General features: G+C 52.6%; 1 protein-coding gene across 1 annotated transcript in view; it reads left to right on the top strand.

Moving 5' to 3' along the window:
* The window catches only part of LMF1 (lipase maturation factor 1), a 184867-nt gene that overhangs the window by 120247 nt on the left and 46653 nt on the right, over positions 1-17967 (top strand). The window contains exon 6 of the mRNA XM_086760184.1: positions 5973-6140. Within this exon, the coding sequence (XP_086616310.1) occupies positions 5973-6140 (168 nt within the window). The remainder of the gene's footprint in view (positions 1-5972; positions 6141-17967) is intronic.

Here is a 17967-nt window from a genome sequence, read left to right as displayed (position 1 = left end):
GTTTCAGCTTTGAAAAACCTTAGATGGAGGGACGGCCGGGGAAAGGAGTTAAAAATGAAACAGCAGATTTATATATATAAAAAGTAAAAATATATGTTCTACATCTGAAGTTTATTTAGGCCCTTTGGGAGAGTGGCGCGGCACTACGTCTCTACTAAATTGCCAACATTTTATGGTTGTGCTGGCACCGAGTCAAACACACATCTCCTTGGCTTGGGCTGCTGTCTTAAGGCAGGCAGATTCCAGTATGTTTTTCTATGAGCTGAATATTGCTATTGACTGGACGAGGGAAGCTCTGCCCGGCAAGAGCATGTAGGTAACTCTTCTTTTTTAATAGATCTATCGAGGCTCAGTTGTTTTGATATCGCATTCCTGAAGAGTCGACCCCTTGTGACCACCTGGACATCAGATCCCTGTGCGTTTTAAGACAGATGCAATTTTTAATTTTTTTAATGATCTCATTTTGATATTAATCATTGGAAAGTTTCAAAGGGCCTATTTTTAACCCGTTAGCTGCTGAGTAGGTACGTACGTTAGCAGCAAGCACGTGGAACCTCGTGCGTGTGAACGTGTGTTTAAAATATACACGGCACAAGGTACCGCTGGGATTTATAGAAGAGGCTGAGCAGTTTGCTGCTCGGTTTCCTCTCCAAACCCTTGCCTACACGTGTATCTTTGTGCAAAATCGCTGGTTCATCAATCATGGCTGCTGCGTACGTAGAGCGCCTACCGCAAAGCCTCCGCGGCGAGGAAGCGGCAGCGCTTCGTGATCTCCCCCGTTACGAGGAAGGGTGTTTCGCAGGAGTCGTTGGTTGTTGTACAGCACGAGATGGTCCGACTTCAGTCGAGACATGCATCTTCCCACACTTCCCAGCAGCTGCAAGCGACCCAGTTTATCTGCTTTCTCTTGCTGCCTCTGGCTCTTCTGCGCGGGGCTGGGAAGCCGTCGCAGCTCGGGTTTGGGAAAACGGAGCTTTGATGTGCAGATGCGCGTGGAGGAAGGGTCAAGATCTGAAGCAGAGTAGACTGGCAGCGAAACAGCCTGTTGGATCATGTTGATCGAATTATGCTCTGCGATAGAGAATCCTTTTTGGTTTTTGGTCCAAAGTGCAAGAGAATGGAGAGCTTTTCTTTGAAGCTGAGAAGATGAGTGCGTGCCTCAGCGCCTTGGGAAGCTGGGAACTGCGCTTTACACTTCATCTGTACCTTCCACAAACGCTCCGAAAACAGGCAGTAATACCTCTCAGCCTGGTTTGCCAGGGCACTGCTGCTCTTACACCTTTGTTTGTGCCCAAGGCTTCCCTCTCTTTGGACCGTTGGAGCCTCCAGCACCCGCAAGCCGTTACTGAAGTGTTCGTTGCGCCAAGTTAATCCTGTTTATTTTGACTGAATAGTCTCATCATTTATTCATATTTGCTGTTATTCCACTTCCTTCTGTTTTTCAAGAATTTTCTGCCATTAGGTGCACTCACATTTGAGTATTTTGGTGATGCAGATGCCTTTCAATGGGGAAAGAAATGATAGTATCTGGAGTGCGTGGGGACATTTACGGCTGGCTTTGCTTTTCACCAAGCCAGATTTCTGTGACAGGCACCCAGGGTGATGTTTTGAAAGGCCGTCCCTAGTGTTGTTTTAATATTAATGCCAAGTATACCTTTTACAAACAGACTAATGGAAATTTTCTTCATCTTTTCGAAACTGGTTCACTCATAACTTGCTACGTTTTTTTTTAAAGCGAGTTGGAGCTCTTGGGGTGAGCAGTAGAACAGAGGCTCCTGTGCCATGGTTTGTTTTGGAGCGAAGGAAGGTAAAACCCCATCATTGCAAATGTTAAAACTTAATATGTTATCTCTGGGTTCTTCCTCGTTTGTGATCTTGGGGGGATGAGGTCTTCCCTACCTCCCCGCTTCACGCTCCCGTGCCGTGCTGTTTCTGGCGTGTGAACGGTGCCGCTCGGGCTGTAAGAACGACTGAGCAGCGGGTTTTTCCAGGACAATGTGGGGCTTGTTTCCACGCGCACGTGGAGGGAGAACCTGGAGCCTTCCCCAGGCTGAGCCGGGGCGTCTGACACTGGGACTGAGTTTGTGCGATGCCGTAGCAGCGAGGAGGCTGAGGGCAGAGCCCGCGTGTGTTTACGGTCCCAGCGAAGAGCGTTTGCTCTGGTGTATAATAGCCTTCTGTTGGCTTTTAGTAGCGTATAGTTTAGTAAATTAGGAGTCTTCAGGTACTTAGCACTTTAATGGTTCTCACTAAGAACATAATTAAACCGTAGACCCCTTCGGGAGAAAAACCAGTTTATTGTGTGTATTTTTAGAATCTGTTACCAGCCCTCGTAAAACCTGGTAGATACAAGCCAGAGAACATGCCTCAGCCTGCGACCCAGAACTCATTCCGCAGCCCCCGCCGGGCATCGCCCTGCGGTCACACGTCGCAAATCTGCCCCGTGAATTATGGAATTAATTTTCCCCAATCTGATTTCAGAACGCGTTTGCAGCGCAGTTTTTCTCCAGCCGCTGGAGGTGTGAGGGACGCAGAAGGTTTATTGTCTTGCGCCTTGTGCTGACACATAAAGCTGGTTTTCGCTAATCGTTTTTTTATTTAAAAACATTTCATGCTTCACAGAGATATCCAGAAATGGGGCTTGTTAGAAACAAGGGCTCTGCTCTGTTCCCCTCGCCGTACGGCTGCCTTGGGCTTGTTTGTGTAGTTGCGGCATTTTTCTGCGTCTGCGTGTGCCAGGAGTAGGGGAGCTCCTGGCTGCTTCTCGGGATGCTTCTCCTTGCAAAGCAGCCACCACGCAAAGCCTAAAGCTCAAAATCCCCAGCCAAACGAGCGGGGTGAAGGGATCCTGGAATGTTTTTCCCTTCTCCCGGGCTCTGACACCGCTGCGATGTTTCCGTCGGATGCGATCACGCTGGGAGAGCACTGGTATGCCCGTGTCGGGCAAGGTTCCTCTCTAACCCCAGCGCTGCACCCACCGGACGGGGTGTGGGGTGCCCCCAGCACCCCTGGACAGCGATCGGCTCCGGCACAAAAAGAAACCCGAAAGCTTTTCCAGCATGGCAGGTGCCTGTGTTTGGCGTGGCGGTGATTCCCGCGTCGCGCTGGGTCTTTGCTCTCGCCTCGGCACCCCCGCCCGAGTAAACACGGCTCTCTCCCCGGGAAACCTCTGCCGCGCTACGCCCGCGCTCGCGGCATCTGGAAGGCATTGGGAGGAACACACACGCAGCGCTCTCCTCCCCCGGCAGCCTTCGGACGAATTTCTGATCCACGCGGATCACTTCTCTGTCGCTCCGTTTTGTTTTTTGCCTACTGGAGGTTTACAGGCCGGAGAAGTGGCTGTGGTGGTGGCGAGGAAGGGTCCCTCACTGAGAGCATCCGCAGACTGTCCGATCTCTCCGTCCGAGATCGTCAGTCTCGCTCGTCACTCCAGTTATCCTGCCTGCCCGCGCGGCTTTGCCCCCGCCGACACCGTGATGGTGTCAGCGCTGATAAGGTGAGGGATGGCAGTGCCATAGCGCCTGGCAGTGATTAACCCACCCCAGATTTCGGTGGTGTGCTTCTCCTTTTTCCCCATTTCTGCTTCAGGGTAAGAATCAGGCTGCCGCTAAAAAGCCAAAACTGTAGCAGAGCCAGCTTGGCAACCTGCGCTGTTCCCACGTGAGCCCGTACGTGGCTGCCACGTGAGCCCAAGGCAAGAGCTTCTGCTTCTTGTAAGAAAGACAGGGAGAAACTCTTCAGCAGGGTCTGTAGCGACAGGACAAGGGGTGATGGCCTTGAACTAGAAGGAGGGAGATTCAGACTGGAGATGAAGAAATGTTTTACGCTGAGGGTGGTGGAGCACTGTCCCAGGTTGCCCAGAGAGGCGGTGGATGCCCCATCCCTGGAAACATTCCAGGCCAGGTTGGATGAGGCTCTGAGCAACCTGATCCGGTTGGAGATGTCCCTGCTCCTGGCAGGGGGGTTGGGCTGGATGGGCTTTAAGTGTTCCTTCCCATCCAAACCATTCCGTGATTCTTGTCCCACCGCAGTGGGACTAGAGGCAAGAGTTTTCTCCTTCTGCCCTTGAGCAGATTTGGGGGATGATCTCTTGAGTCCCAGCCCAAAGCAACAAGCGGGATTTGCTGGCTGCGGTTCTCCTTGGTAGGTGAGGGCCTCAGCGTGAGGCTGTGATGGAGAGGAAGGCGGTGGAGGAACCAGGTGGCACGTTTGATGGCTAAGGATGATCTTTGCTTTAAAACGAAACAGTGTCAGCCCAGCCCTGCAAAGCCAGTCAGATGTGTAACTGCTCAGTGCCATCGCACTGTGAGGTTTAATGACACCGGGAAGTAGGTGTGTAATTACCTGCGTCACGCGGCCTGTTCTCCGCGGGCTCGGCCGTAAGCCTGCGTCGACGGGATCGGATCCAGCTGATGGGCTGCGTCCCACCAGCGGGATGAACGTCGGTGCCGCCTTCCTGCCGCCCTGGCACGTTGGGATCATGCAGTCACGCACTGGAAACCGGCTCATCTGAGGCTAAACGTCACAGCGTGTAGGGCTGGTAGCTCATCTAGGTCAGTTTTGATTAAAGCACTTCAAAAAAATAAATTTAAAAAAAAAAAAAAAGATGATGCCAAGAAAGCAGCCTGTCTTTTTGGAAGGATAAAGGCATTTCTCAGCAATTTGGGATCAAGGTAAAAATAAAAAAATCTCTTTGTGCGCCTCGCTGACGTCCTGGGAATGGCTGCAGAGCAGTCCCACCAGCAGATTAACTCAAACCAGGTCCCGCGCGGAGGGGAAGGACCCTGGGTGGCACCGGGCGCTGCTGCCCCGGAGCAGGGAGCCCTGACCTCCCGGCCCCTTCCCGGGGCGGACTTGGCAAAGCTCCGTGACCCCGGCAGCGCTCCGTCCGGTGCCGGTGTCCGAGGGAGGAAGGATGCGGTCTCCCGTCCTGAGGGGTTACAGCAGCCTCAGACCCAGAGAAAGCAACAGCTTTATTAATCCCAGCTTTGCTAATGAGGAGTTACAGTGGTTGTGGGATTTGGCAGCGGGAGCACACTCGGTTGCCATGCATAGAACAGTATTTTCCCTGATTTGTTTGTATTTTTGATTTAACTACAAATAATTTAAAGATGTGTTGTGTCTCCTGCAATTAAAATTTGTGTCTTCATCCTCTTTTTTTTTTTTTTGTCTCAGTTTTCAAACAATACTGATGAATTTGAGCTTGTCAGATAGCTAAGACAGGTTGTTCGCTTCTTGCTTTTTCCTAAAATTGCAGCGTTTCTAAGGGTGGCAGTTACAAACATATCGGGATTTGGGTTTGTTTCCTTCATCAAATTTGCAGCTTTGTTGTATGGGAGGGAAGATCTCGCAGTGTCAAAAACCTTCAGGCTGAGAGAAGAATAATATTGTCAGGGGGCCAGTACGTAAATACCTTAAACCAGTACAGCGTGTTTAGAGGAATTATGCTTTCCTCTCCCAAATTATGATTTTGGAAAGCAGCTCTACCACCACATTTATTTCAAATTTAAACATTTTGAAATAATATCTCCGAGGTTTGGGAATCTGGTTTCCATTCCTGGCTCTGTTTGACCTGCTGTGTGACCCTGAGAAAATTGTTTTCTCCGTTTCTGTGTCTGCTTAGCTGCTCTGATGATCTTCAGCGCTCGTGCGGAGCAATTCAACGTCCGTCGGTGTCGAGCTGTGTGTAACGCTTCGGTATTAAATAATAGCTGGTTTAATATAAGATGGGTGAGTTTTGGTTATGATGAAAAAAGGGAAAATTAATTTTTTTTTTTTTAATGTATTGGTTTAAAAGTTCCTTGAGTTTGCTTGAAAAAAAAATGCATGAAGTGATTTTCTCAAAAAAGAAGTGCGTGCCCAGAGGCAAAGGACGGTTCTCCTTCAGGGGAAGAAATAAGGAAAAGTTCCCCCCGATGGTGAGCCTTGGAGGGAGATTGATTCTTTTTTTTTTTTTTCCTTCCATCTTTCAGACGCAGCCAGTGCCCAACGCCATCGCCTACTTCATGCACCGCTCGCCGTGGTGGTTTCATCGCTTCGAGACGCTGGTCAACCACTTCATCGAGCTGGTGGTGCCGTTCTTTCTCTTCCTGGGGCGGCGGATGTGCGCTGTGCACGGGCTCCTGCAGATCCTTTTCCAGGTGAGATGCTCCTGCGTTTGCTTCCGAAGGGTCACATCTTCGCCTGGGATGGAGCAGGAGGGGGTGTTTGAAGGCTGGAAAACCTCACATAGGGGCTGTGACTGGGGGGCTGTGGGGTGGGCTGGGACGCGGGCAGCCGTGATGCAGACGCACGTTCCTCACGCCAGCCCCGTAACCTGCAGCGAGGACGCAGGCACGCGTGGCAGGAGCGGCAACGCCGCCGTCGCAGCAGCAGCGTGGTTCTCTGGAACCCGTCTTCTCTGCGCAGGAGCAGCATCCGGACGAGCCGACTCAATCGGCAGGTCAAGAGTTCAGGCTCCAGTGAATCAGGATGATTCACAGCTTTTCACAGCTGCCTCTCGGGTGGTTCGCGCTGGCGTGCCTGCTCTCAGGGTGTTGCTGGAGATCGGTTTCCGTGCCGCTGGTTTGGTTTCCATCCGTATGGATGGCAGAGGAACGTCAGCCCAGGACTGGTGCAAAGGGGCCGGTCCTGCGGCTGCAGGAGGCCGAGGTGAATACTTGCAGTTTCTCCAAAATTTATTTTTTGTAGACATCTTTCACCCTTTGAAGGGTTTTATTTAATATTTAACATTTAAGGGCTGTTTTTTACCTCTGAAAATGTTTGAGCTGGTTTTTACAACCAGCAGATTTACTGAGCCTACGTTCGTAGTGAAAATAATTTCTTCAAAAATTAATGGCACTCGCATTACAGTTGGCTTTTTTTTTTAGTTTATTTTTTTTGTACATTAAGTAAATCTGTGCAAAAGTCAGAGGACAGAAACTGCTGCGTATATGCTTTCCTAGAACCACGTCTGATTTCTCTCCTCTCTGCCCGGGATAATTCAAAGAGCTCGTTAAAGCCCAGCCGCTCTGACTCGCAGAAGCGCAGCTTTCAGCCCTTGCTGGCTGCGGTGTTTGTTCAGTGTCGTTTCAGCGTCGTGAAATCCATCCACAGTAGCCCTTACTGCTTCCTGTGTGATGATTAAACTGGAGAACAGCTTATAAACTCGATTGGTAAACCACAAAAATGCCGATCAGATTTTAATGGGCTGACATAAAAGCCACGGGATTTGTGCCCTCACAAAGATACGCGCTCCTTCTCCTGCTTCCAAAACACGTCCCGTTGTGTCTGGGTGCCACCAAACTTGTACCGCCGCTCGCTCGGCATTGCGTTTTGGCGTCAGGTTTGGTTTTGTTGGAGTGGATCTTCTCAGGAAGCTGGAGGACCTGGCTTCGCAGCAGAAGAGGTTGGACCTGAAGAGGTGTCAGGGCATTGCTCCGTGAGGTGCCAGTTGCGTTTGCAACGGGCATCACGCTTGAGGTTTTCGGCGTCACTGGGAGGATTATGTTCAGCCCAACCCAAAAAACCTGCTCGTTTGTCTCGTGGACAAAGCAAAACATCCCATCTGTCACCACATTGCAGAAAGGTAGCGGAGATGGGATTAGCCAGCAGGAGTTGTGAGTGGAAATACTTTTGGGTGTAAGGCAGCGCAGGGAGGATGGTGAATGCTCGCTCTGAGGCAGGCAGACCCAGAAAGGAGCTGGATGCGCCACGGTGAGCAGCCTCTTGGAAAACAGAGCCACGCTGCCAGGTTCCAGGCTTTGGCACGGCTGCTGTGTCTCGGGTCTCAGGGCAGAGCTGTCGTGCTCTGCTCGCTTCTGTGTCGCCAGAAAAATAATAGCGTAATGGACCGAGATGGCGATGCTTTGTCTTCACGTTTCTGCCAGAAGAAACTTCCATGGCCAGAAGGCCTGACCAAACGCTCCTCTCTCATCCCCTCCTCGGCTCTGGGTTTCTCCGTCCGCGCCGTGCCCACGGGGGCTGCACCCCAATCCCCGTGCAGGGCTCTGGGGCTGGCACGCGCCTCCAGCGCCCGCCCGGCTCCTCCCAGGGCCCCTAACGAGCAGCGCGGCCCCGTGCGTGCTGGGGGCCGTCAGCCGGAGCCAGTGGGATCCGAAGCAGCCCGCTACGTCCGATAAAGGCTCATAATGAGATATTGTAAATGCACGCATCTAACCAGCCTTTAATTGGGGCTTTATTGATAGTTTGCAATTACTGACTTATTTCTGTCGTGAGGGGAGTCTGCAAAGGAAAAAGGGTCCCAGTGTAAAAATGCAGCTCTGGTGCATTTATAGCATTTCAACAAAAACCTGTTTATTTAATATTTACTGCCCTTTTCTTCATTCAGAATGACTTTTATTGACAATACTTCTGCTCTGCAAAGGAAGCAATAAAGTTTAATGTTGATACACCACTTAATTCCGCTTTTCAAGATTTGAATTGACATTACATGCAAGTTTTATTGGACATTTTATAATTGTTATTGGAGTCATGGTGGCTAGGTTGAGTAAGTGTATTTTTCCAGATTCCAACTGGCCTGGAGAATATTGCTTTGTCAGGAACCCAAAAAAAAGTCGTGCTTTAAAGAAAAAAGTCTTTTTTTTTCCAAGCGTGAACTTATTCTTCTTGCCTTGTTCACATTTGTAAGGAAAAAGGCTTAGTGAGTGTGGAGACGCCGGAGAGGAGGGGCTTGGCAGCGCACCGGCTCAGCGGTTGGAGAGGGTCGGATGTCTGTGTCCCAACGGATTTCCGTGGGGTTGTGCCGGCCGTGCCCTAGGCAGAGGGTACCGGTCCCAGTACCGGTGTCCTGGGCCGCCTACCGTGCGGGAGATTTGGGTGATGACGACTGAAACAGCCACCACGTAGACGTGTTCCTGTGCCATCCCCTTCCCGTGCTCACCCGCCCACCCGTGTCCTCACAAGACCCGAAGTGGGGAGCGCGGGGAGCACGGGGAGCCAGGACGCCCCACGGTTTTGGTGCTTCGTGCACATTGGCGTTGCTGTGATCTCGGTTTGGGGTCTGCCTGCGCCGGTACGAGTTCGCGTAGCTTCAGCTTCCAGAAATCTCCCTGTTTGGCTGCTTTTTGATCTCTAAGAAATCAGAGCCTTACTGCAAGCCTCTTGATACAGTCTGTGCTTAAAAAAAAATATAATCAAGGAGCGAGTTGAATGCTGGCCAGTTCCCATTAGAAAAATCATTCTTCATTGTCGCTAACCACCGGAGTGCGGAGGGCTTGGAGAGTTACAGCTGTGGCTGTAGTTTTTGCAGGACATCTGCGCACAGAGAGATTCTCAATCAGATTGCAGCGCCCAGAGCACGTTTGCCAGGATCAGAGGTGAGCAGAGAGAAAATGTCATCCAAGACGTGGCGGCCAGGCTCCGTCAGCCGCTTGTCCCCCGGGCAGGCTGCGGAACTGCTCCCCAGCCTCCAGCGCAGCTGCTCGCGGCCCCGGCCAGGGGCTCAGGGCTGGGGACTGTCCCCACGCTGTGGCACGGGGTCCCGCCAGGCTGCCTGTGTCACGGGCGCGTGTCCTCCGCACCAGTGACTCCTTGCTCCTGAGAGACAGGTTTGGATGGGCTGCGCTGACCTTGTCGTGAATTGCTGCGTGAAACCTGGGCCTCGAGGAAGCTGTTGGCGCTGGAGAGGTGGCCGTGGAGGGGACGCTCTGGGACGTGGCACCTTGAAGGCTGAGGAGCCTCTCTCAGCCCTATGGCCGGTGCAGCCGACAGGCAGGTTTGTGCTCGGCGGGACTAAACAGTTTGACTGTGCCTGTCTTGCTTTCTCCCATCACGTGTGTCCCGAAAGCGAAGGCTGGCGTCGCCCCATGAGGCGTTTTTCTCCCATCAGTGTCTGCCGGGATTCCAGTCCCTTGCGTTTGTGAGGTCCCAAGTTGTGTATCCACCCATCCCACCTGCAAGGGAGCCTGCTCGAGAGATCTCAGCTGGCGTGAAAGCGTTAGCAGTGATGGTGGCAAGGCTCCCTGTTAGACTGTGCTGAGCATCCTTTTGTCTTTAGAAAGACATCTTAGATGAAGGGCAGCCAGTTGTAGAGGATCTCTAAGGTAAACATGAGCATTGTTTAGAAAAAAACATTCTTTCTAGCATTTATGGGATGTAGAAATCCAAATCTGAACCAGAAATTAAACTAAATGGATGTTTAGCTGTTCAGCATCGTTAGGGATTTATTGTGAGCAGGTGCCAGACTTGACGTGCTGAGCCGCACTGCTGCAGCTTGTCCCTGCCAGGAATAAAGCTGGAGGAGAGACTTGTAACTGGGCTCCTTCCCCGCTCAGCTCTGCGCTCCGGGCTGGTGAGGGACGGCCAGTCTGCACCGCAGAAAGCCCCAGACAGGCCTGAGGGGGAGCTTTGCTCCCTTAGAACCGAGAGTCCTCAGAGTTTTTGAGAGTTTGCTGAGCGTTCAAAGGTTTTTGCTGTCAGTTATTGTTGTCCTTCCTGGGGAGCGTAGCTGCATTTTATAGCTGCTGTGTAGAAACAGGACCTTGTTCACCCACATGCTCGTGTCTGGAGCAGGGACACGTGCGTCCTCTCGTTAGGATGGAACTTCCAGTGCTGGGGTTGGGGTTTTGGACACCTCTAATTCGTAAGGATGAGGTTGTTTTCACTGGATGTCTCTTGATGGTGGTGGTTCACTTAACAGGATGGAAATCCAGCAGCAGGTGGTTGCAGTGGCCAGTGTTTTACAAATCACTTTGAATGATTCTTTCCTGTTGAGTGTGATGGTACCGGTTGGCTGATTTTCAGTACTGTTGGGGTCTGAGCCTCAAAAATATACATGCAGGTGTGAAGCACGCCAAAGTTCAGGAAAAATCGAGTCCAAAATGTGGCTGGTAGTATCTGGAGGTAGAAGACGAGGGTCTTGGAGGGTCTGGGAAACCAGAGGTAAGATCTGGACTCTGTTATTCTTGCTTTTGTGGAAGCATCAAGCCACAGTCTTGCCCTAAGGAGCTTGTGGATTTAAGGGAAAGGGAGAATGGAAGTGCTGTGCGGAGAAGGCAGGTCCTTTCCCCTGCCCGCAGGTGGGTGGCATAGGACCCCTTCCCACTGCACCACCTACAAGAGCGTTGCGTGGTCTCCCCTCTCTCCGCGCTGACACTTCCATCCCCTGTGCGTCCACGGGTCCATCCCCGCGCTCAGCCACCCGTGGCCAGAGAGAGCCGAGCGCCGGCGTCCCCGCGTGAAACCGGAGAGGGTGCAAACCTGCGGCCTTGCTGCCCTGCGGGTGTTTTGCCGTTCGCCGCAGCTGGCTCCTAAAACCCTGAAGCTGCATGTTTTTCATGACGTCTAACGCGCGGCTTACACCAGCAACGTATTTCTTGGCTCCTTAAGCCAGGCAGTAAAACTACGCTGCTTGGCAAAGGAGTTGATGAGGGGAAGCATGGGGAAAGCCAAAAAAGCCAGGAAAAAGCCACCTTGCCCCTGCAAGCTGGCAGGTATAGCGCTGGGTTAGCGAGCGCGGCGAGGAGGCGGTGGGGGCTGAGGTTTCCTACAGCCCAGGGGTGGTTTTGGCTCTGCCAGATGGAAAGGAGCTTTGGTATCACAAAAGTAAAAATCCAGAAATAAACAAATAGTAAATGCAAAGTGCAAGGCCAGCGCTGTTGGAAGGGCAGGGTCGTTCCTTTGCTTTCACGGCGCTGTTCTGGTTCGTAGTCACATGGGCACAGTTTGGGATTTTCAGGAGGCGGGGAGGGTTTTAGCCCTTCAAATCCTTTTGGATTTGTGTGAATTCTGGGGAGCCTGACCCCTTTCCTGGCCCCTGAAAACTCCGGGCACGTCCTCCTGCGTGGAGCATCCTCAGCCCGGCCTCGTGACTGGGGAGCTCCCAGAGCCAGGCTGCCCGTGCCGGGACCAGCTCAGCCCCCTGCGTCATGCGTCAGGACAAAATTCCCCGAAGGAGCCGGACCAACGAAGCCGTGGCCTTGCCAGTTCTTCGCTGCCGCTGGTCCTCCTCCCGCAGAGGTTTGGCAGTGGGCTCAAAGTCGGGCTGTCCCGGGGTGTTTTGCGGCAGGAGCTGTACGTAAAGCAAAGGGATGGCAATGCCAAGAGCGAAGCTGAATTCCAGCCCTGCAGAAGGCAAAGATAAAAACCTCCGCGGCCAGAACCCCCTCAAACTCAGAGCGCTGACAAAGAAAACTCCTGAGACAGCTCGGGGTGCGGCCAAGGAGCTGCGCGGGACGGCGGCAGCTTTATGAGCTGGTGGAGGGCCAGGGGAAGGACCCGCTGCGAGCGAGCCCCCGGGCTGGGGGGCTGCGGCAGAAACCTCCTGCCGCAGAAACCTCCAGCTCCCTTCCCTCGGAAAACAAGCCCTGAGCACTGCCCTTGCCCAGCCAGGCACCGCGTCGGAGGCGCGCAGCCCCTGCGCTCCTGGGAGCCAGGAACACGTAGGAGAGTGGGCAGCAAAGTCATTTTCCTCTTCTTTCTTATTTTTTTTTCTTAAGCAGAAAACAGTTGTTGAATATATAGATATTTTCAGCTTTTTTTATTTCCCTTGGCTTGCTCAGCCCCAACCTCCTAAAAACTTTGATGGAAATGGGCATCGTTCCTCTAGTTGATCGTTTTCCCATCTCCTCTCCAAAGCCGTGCACTGGAGGCGAAGCAGGGGTTTTCCCCCCACCTCCTTTCTTTTGGGAAGGGAGAACCAAGCCCCCCGCTCCCAGCGCTGCCGCTCCGTGCCGCGAGGCGTCGGAGGGACGAGCTGCCCTTCCAGCCGCGCACGCGCAAGTGCCGTCGCGCTGCTGCGGTGCCACCGCCACCGTGTTGTGAGGCTGGCCTGGGAGGTAGCGGAGGTCACGGCAGCCCAGGAAGAAGGAGCAAAAATTCAACAGCCCCCCCCCCCTTCCCCACAGAAAGGGTCTGAATCCAGAGTTTGTTTTCACTGGTCGGACAGGAGCTCGGTTTTGTTCTTTTTCGGGCGCTGGTGTAAATCAGCTGCGTCTCCAGGAGAGTTATCAGGGTTGCACAAGTCCCAGGCGTGTGGCAGAGGGATCGGGCCCTTCGTTTGCACTTTAATTACCAGCCTATAGGACATTTGCACTGCTCACTGTTTTTCCGTGTCGGTGCAGAGCACTGCTGTCACCTTCAAACGTGTTGTGCTTGAGAACCCCCTGTCAGAGCCACTCCAGAGCTGCTGGGAGGCGGCAGCCGGAAAATTCGGGTGTCCATTCCGCACCGCTCCCGTAGCGATGGGCACCGTGAGTACGCTTGAGGTAAGACCATGAAAGAGGCTGTGGATGATGTTCCTCCAGGTGATATTCCTGGACATCCCCATCGCTTGCGGATGCCCCGCGAGGTGGGATGCAGGGAGCGTGGTCCCCCCGGACCGGCACCGCTGACCGCAGCATCCCTGGGAGGGTGCGAGCGAGGGGGCGCAGCGTTTCCCCTGTGAAAACAGAGAGGAAATTCACCCTCCACAAACGTCCAAATTTTGTTGATTTTGTTGTGGTTTAGGGGAAAAAAAAATAAAAAAAAAAACCAACAAACAGAGAATGTCCCGGGAAAATTAACAGCAGAACATGAGTTTGCTGCTGGGGGAGGAATGGGCCGATGGAAAATAGTTTTGCAGTTCAATTGTTTAAAATTCTGCTGTGGCCTCGAGTCTGAGGCGGAGGATGCGTTTTGCGAGGGTGTTTGGGAACCTTGGAGGACTGGACTGGGACTGGACTGGACTGTGGAGCTCCATCATCGTCGCTGCAGCCACCGCGGCGCTCGGTCCAGCCCTGCACACCCGTCCCGGTCCGGCGGGCTCCTCCTGCCCCTCGCTCGGCCCTGGCGCGGCTCCAGCTCGGCTTTTCTCCACAGCGAAACAAAAGGAATGCGAAATCAAAGGAGTTACGGGGTCGATTTTCTGTTACGTTTAAGCCACCTTAAATTAAATACCGAGCTATGCCCCCCTCAGGAAAAAAAAACCCAACTGGAACGGGCAGAACCCAAGCGGTTTAGTCACTCCGATATTTGATTTCACATCCAGCTTGATCATATCTGTTGCGGGGCGAGGCTGCCGTGCCAGACACAGGAATACCAGCGCGTACCACCCCAAACCAGTAAATAACTCTGCTGGTGTAATGGTGTCTGGTGTTAGCGACAAGTTCAGTTCTTGCGTTCTGCAGTAGTCGGAGTGACTGAGAAACACTGCTGCCCAGAGGAGTGCATTTAATTAGCTTCTGATTCAGGGGGCTGGGGGGGGGGGTTTCTCCTCTTTTTTTTTTTTTTCCCCCAAATCATTAAATAAAGTGTCACCCTGAGCCAGCGCTGTAAACTCTATTTTGATTGTGGCTGCAATAACCCCTTTGGGCGTCATTCAAATTGTGCTAAACAGTTTCTGGAGAGCGCTGGTTTCTCTCAAAATAAACCCGAGTCCGGCTTTGACAAGCTCTAATGAAAAACAAATTGTTATATTACTTAGAAAAATAATTTGAAGGAAGTCTGAATTAGTTGTAAAGGTGGAAGAGGTTCAGCTACTTGAAAATAGAAATTTGGAAGGTATTTATTTTAACCATTAAGCCAGCGGCCTTGAAATACGGCCTTGTTTGTTACAGAATGCGCCTAACGAGAGACATGAATCATGCTGTTAATCAGTACGGGAACTTGATTAATTGGCGAGGGGACCGGCGGTGACTCCGGCGGGCGGGGCCGCCTGGCAGCGGCCTGCGACGGAGCCCCGGAGCTGCTGTGATTTACCATCCGTCGTCCTGCCGGCGTGCGGGGAGGGGCCCTGGGGGATCCCACGGCCCCGGGCTTGCGGGCTGTTGGGTTGTTTTAAAATTGAAAAGAAAATGTGGTTATTCGGGACGCCATCAGCCTTTGGTTTTTTGGTGCCTCGTCCGAGTCAGAACGTGCTGGTTTTCCGCGCAGGAGGGTTTGGTGTGTCTCGGCGGCGTCTTGTTGAGATGTCCCGTGCTGGGACGCCCGCCTCTCACCTTTGCTACTGACAGTGCGTTTGCTTCTTAAACACGAGAGCAAGATCTTAGGCCCAGCTGTGAAATCAGATTTGCACGGGAGGCCCCCAGGATGCAGAGTGCTGCCACGGCCGTAAAAACGGAGCGGGAAGGTCCGGATTCATTTTCATTGTTGACTGGAGCTCTTGGTTTTGGGGCCAGGAGGAGCTGGCGTGAGCTGGGCCATCCAAGAGTGCCGGGTTTGTTTCAGATTTGCTCGTATGGCAAAGGATATGATGGCAGGGAGGGGACGGGGCCGCGCCAGAGGGATGAGTTCCAGCTGAGTTTCGGGTTCGCGGTGGAAGGTGCCGCGTGCGTCGGGCTGTCCCAGCGGCGGTGGCCTGGTTCGGCGCCGTCGGTGTCATCTCTGTGCCGCGGTAACTGCCACGGCCAAGCCAGGAGACCCAGGGACCAGCGGCCCCGTGAATTAGGTGTACCGCGAAGTGCTGACATCCGAAGATCACAAGTTAGATCCCCCAACTGCAAGATTTGTTCAAGTATAATGAAAATGCAACCAGTTCTGGCTGCCCTTGGCGTCTCCTCTGCCTTACAGCCTTCCAGGGTGCTCTCAGGTCTCATTTTCTGAGCTGCTCCGTGCAGGCTTCACACTGCTCTCCTCTTCGCGCTGCGTGAACGCCTTCCAGAGCCGTATTGAATGACATGGCTGACGTCCACCACATGTGGTCCTTCCTCTGCCAAGGGAAGAGGTTGCAGAGTACTTAGGCTCCTAGGGCTCTGCGGCAGGGTTGGGGTTGGGGTTTGTTTTTTGGTTTTTTTTTTTCCCCTGTTTTAATTTTGCATTTGATTTTCAAGATTTGTCCGGAACCTTTGTGTCTGCAGTCCTCCAGCAGAATTTCCAGGTGCTTGGGCTCAAAGAGAAAAATCAATTACGGCGATGTTGTCAGTGAAACGATGTGAGTTGGCGAGGCTGCAGGAGCTTCAAAACATCTGCGCTTTCCAGATGTGATTCGTTCGGTGCTGTGCTGCGGTGTTTGGGCCCAAACAAGGATGGGAGATAAAGTACGTGTTGCACATGTGATGGCATGTATGTGTACGTGGATGTATAAAGCATTATGTTTAATAAGAGCCAGGCCAGCTATAAACCAGAGATGTTGCTGAAGTCAGTGACATGATCTCGAACATGCACTGTGGCCGTGTCTCCAGTGATGGTTATTTGTTTATGTTTAGCTAACTAAGACCATTACAACCCATTAACGTTGCCTAAGCCCTAAGGACTGGCCCACCAATACATCTCAAATGTCTTTAAGCTGTAGGTTTATCCAGTTTCAGCGTAACAGCTTGAAGTGATGCTGAAATTCTTCCAATTTTATCAGTTTTTCTGTACCTGATTTCTGACCTGAGCTGGTCACGTTGCATCTTCCCAGCCCTTGGCTCTCACCAGGTCTGTGCTTTTCGGCAGGGTGACAGTGGTGGAGGTGGTATCTGGGTTTTGGTTTCTCTCCTACCACCATCTAGATTACGGGACCTTTAAATAATGTTTTGTATTCCATTTCAAAAAAAGAAGAAATCAGAACAGCCTAACTGGAAACAGATGGCAGATTATGAACTTTTTTTGAAGGGAATTTATAATACTGGTATTATGAAGAGACTCGTCGAATGGTGTCAGATATAGATGTGTGAAGACAGAACGTGCCCGTTCGAGGAGTGGAAGGGGCTGCGAGTGGGCTGTTGCCTTTGGCGGGGTGTTCCTGGGCGTGGGGGGAGGATTTTGCCGCAGTCAATGGCTGCAGCGAGCTCTCCTGGCTGGAATGAGGGCTTCCTGCCGTTCCTGCTCTGGAGCCTTTCCTCGGGCATTGCTGGCTGCCGGCGCGGCTTGGGTTACGCTCTTACCTTGGGTTTCTGGGGTCAGGTTGGCAAAGCCGGGGATCCCCGTGGGTCCGAGCCCCTCTGAACAAGCTGTCCCCTCGGCGTGTTCAAAATCTGCCTCCGTTGACTCTGCCCTTAGCTGTGTCCAGCTTTCCCTGCAGAGACACAACTCTATGCACCTTCCTCAGCAGCAGGAGTCTTCCTCGGCCGCTGTGCCCGCAGGGAGGGCTGTGCTGGGGATGAAGGCCGGCACGCGCTGTCTGCGTCGCGGCGGTGCACGTGTCGGCCGTGCTAGGACCTCATGGGCGAAGACTGAGCTGCGGATACCAACCCACGGACCAGCTCTTCGTTTGGTGCCATCAGGGTAACTCCGCGCCCGTTGAGATGTACCGGTGTGTCCGGATGATACCTTCTGTCCTCCCAGGTGGTCAACCTGGGTTTATTTTTATTAGTCTGCATATTTCAATACGTGATTTTTGTGCCGAGTTAAATTAGCGCATATTTTGTGCGCGTGGACAGTGGGATTTAAGTACATTTTGTCCCAGCTGAACGCACATCCGTAAAACTACGCTGAGACCAGAGGCGCAAGTTTTACCACTATCCCTCACACAAAGATTGGATAGGTTTAATTAAAGCCGTTAAAATGAATCCCATGCAATTTCAGCGTAAAGACAAAGCCGTGGAACCGGGTGCCTGGGCTGCTCAGGGAGAGAGGTGAAGATGGATTTTGCAGCATCCTGCTTTGAAAATAATTCCTCGCTCGCTCGGAGCCAAGTTGCCGGGTTTAATGTTTCTCTGTAGCGATGCTGCCTCCAGAGAGGTTTTATTTTGGTTTGGAAGTGTCGGGATGAGGATGCGGCCCCGAGCTCCTTTAGCCCACACGCAGTTTACACAGCTGCATTATCTAATTCCCCAGGCACCACCAAAACCATTATCTCTTTGGTGATGCAACAGCTAGAAATTGCAGGAAACCTGTGTCACTCATTGCTTTCATCTTCCTGTAAAAACTGGGGGTTTTGGAGCCGCTGACTCAGAAATCGCCGATTAGCGCAAGATGCTCTTGGAGCAGCTGTGGTTGGTTTGCCACGCTGGCCAAGATGAGTGACTTGGACGCGGGCGGCGGTGCCCGGCTCTTCCTGGGATGCGCGCCCACCCGCGCGCGGGATGGAGACGCTGCACAGTGGCTGGTGGTGATCCTTGCCTGGAG

Source organism: Chlamydotis macqueenii, chromosome 15 (genome assembly GCF_036417535.1).
Source record: "Chlamydotis macqueenii isolate bChlMac1 chromosome 15, bChlMac1.mat, whole genome shotgun sequence".
NCBI lineage: Eukaryota > Metazoa > Chordata > Aves > Otidiformes > Otididae > Chlamydotis > Chlamydotis macqueenii.
The sequence above is the reverse complement of the archived record's forward strand: the minus strand, read 5'-3'. Positions and strand labels throughout refer to the sequence as shown.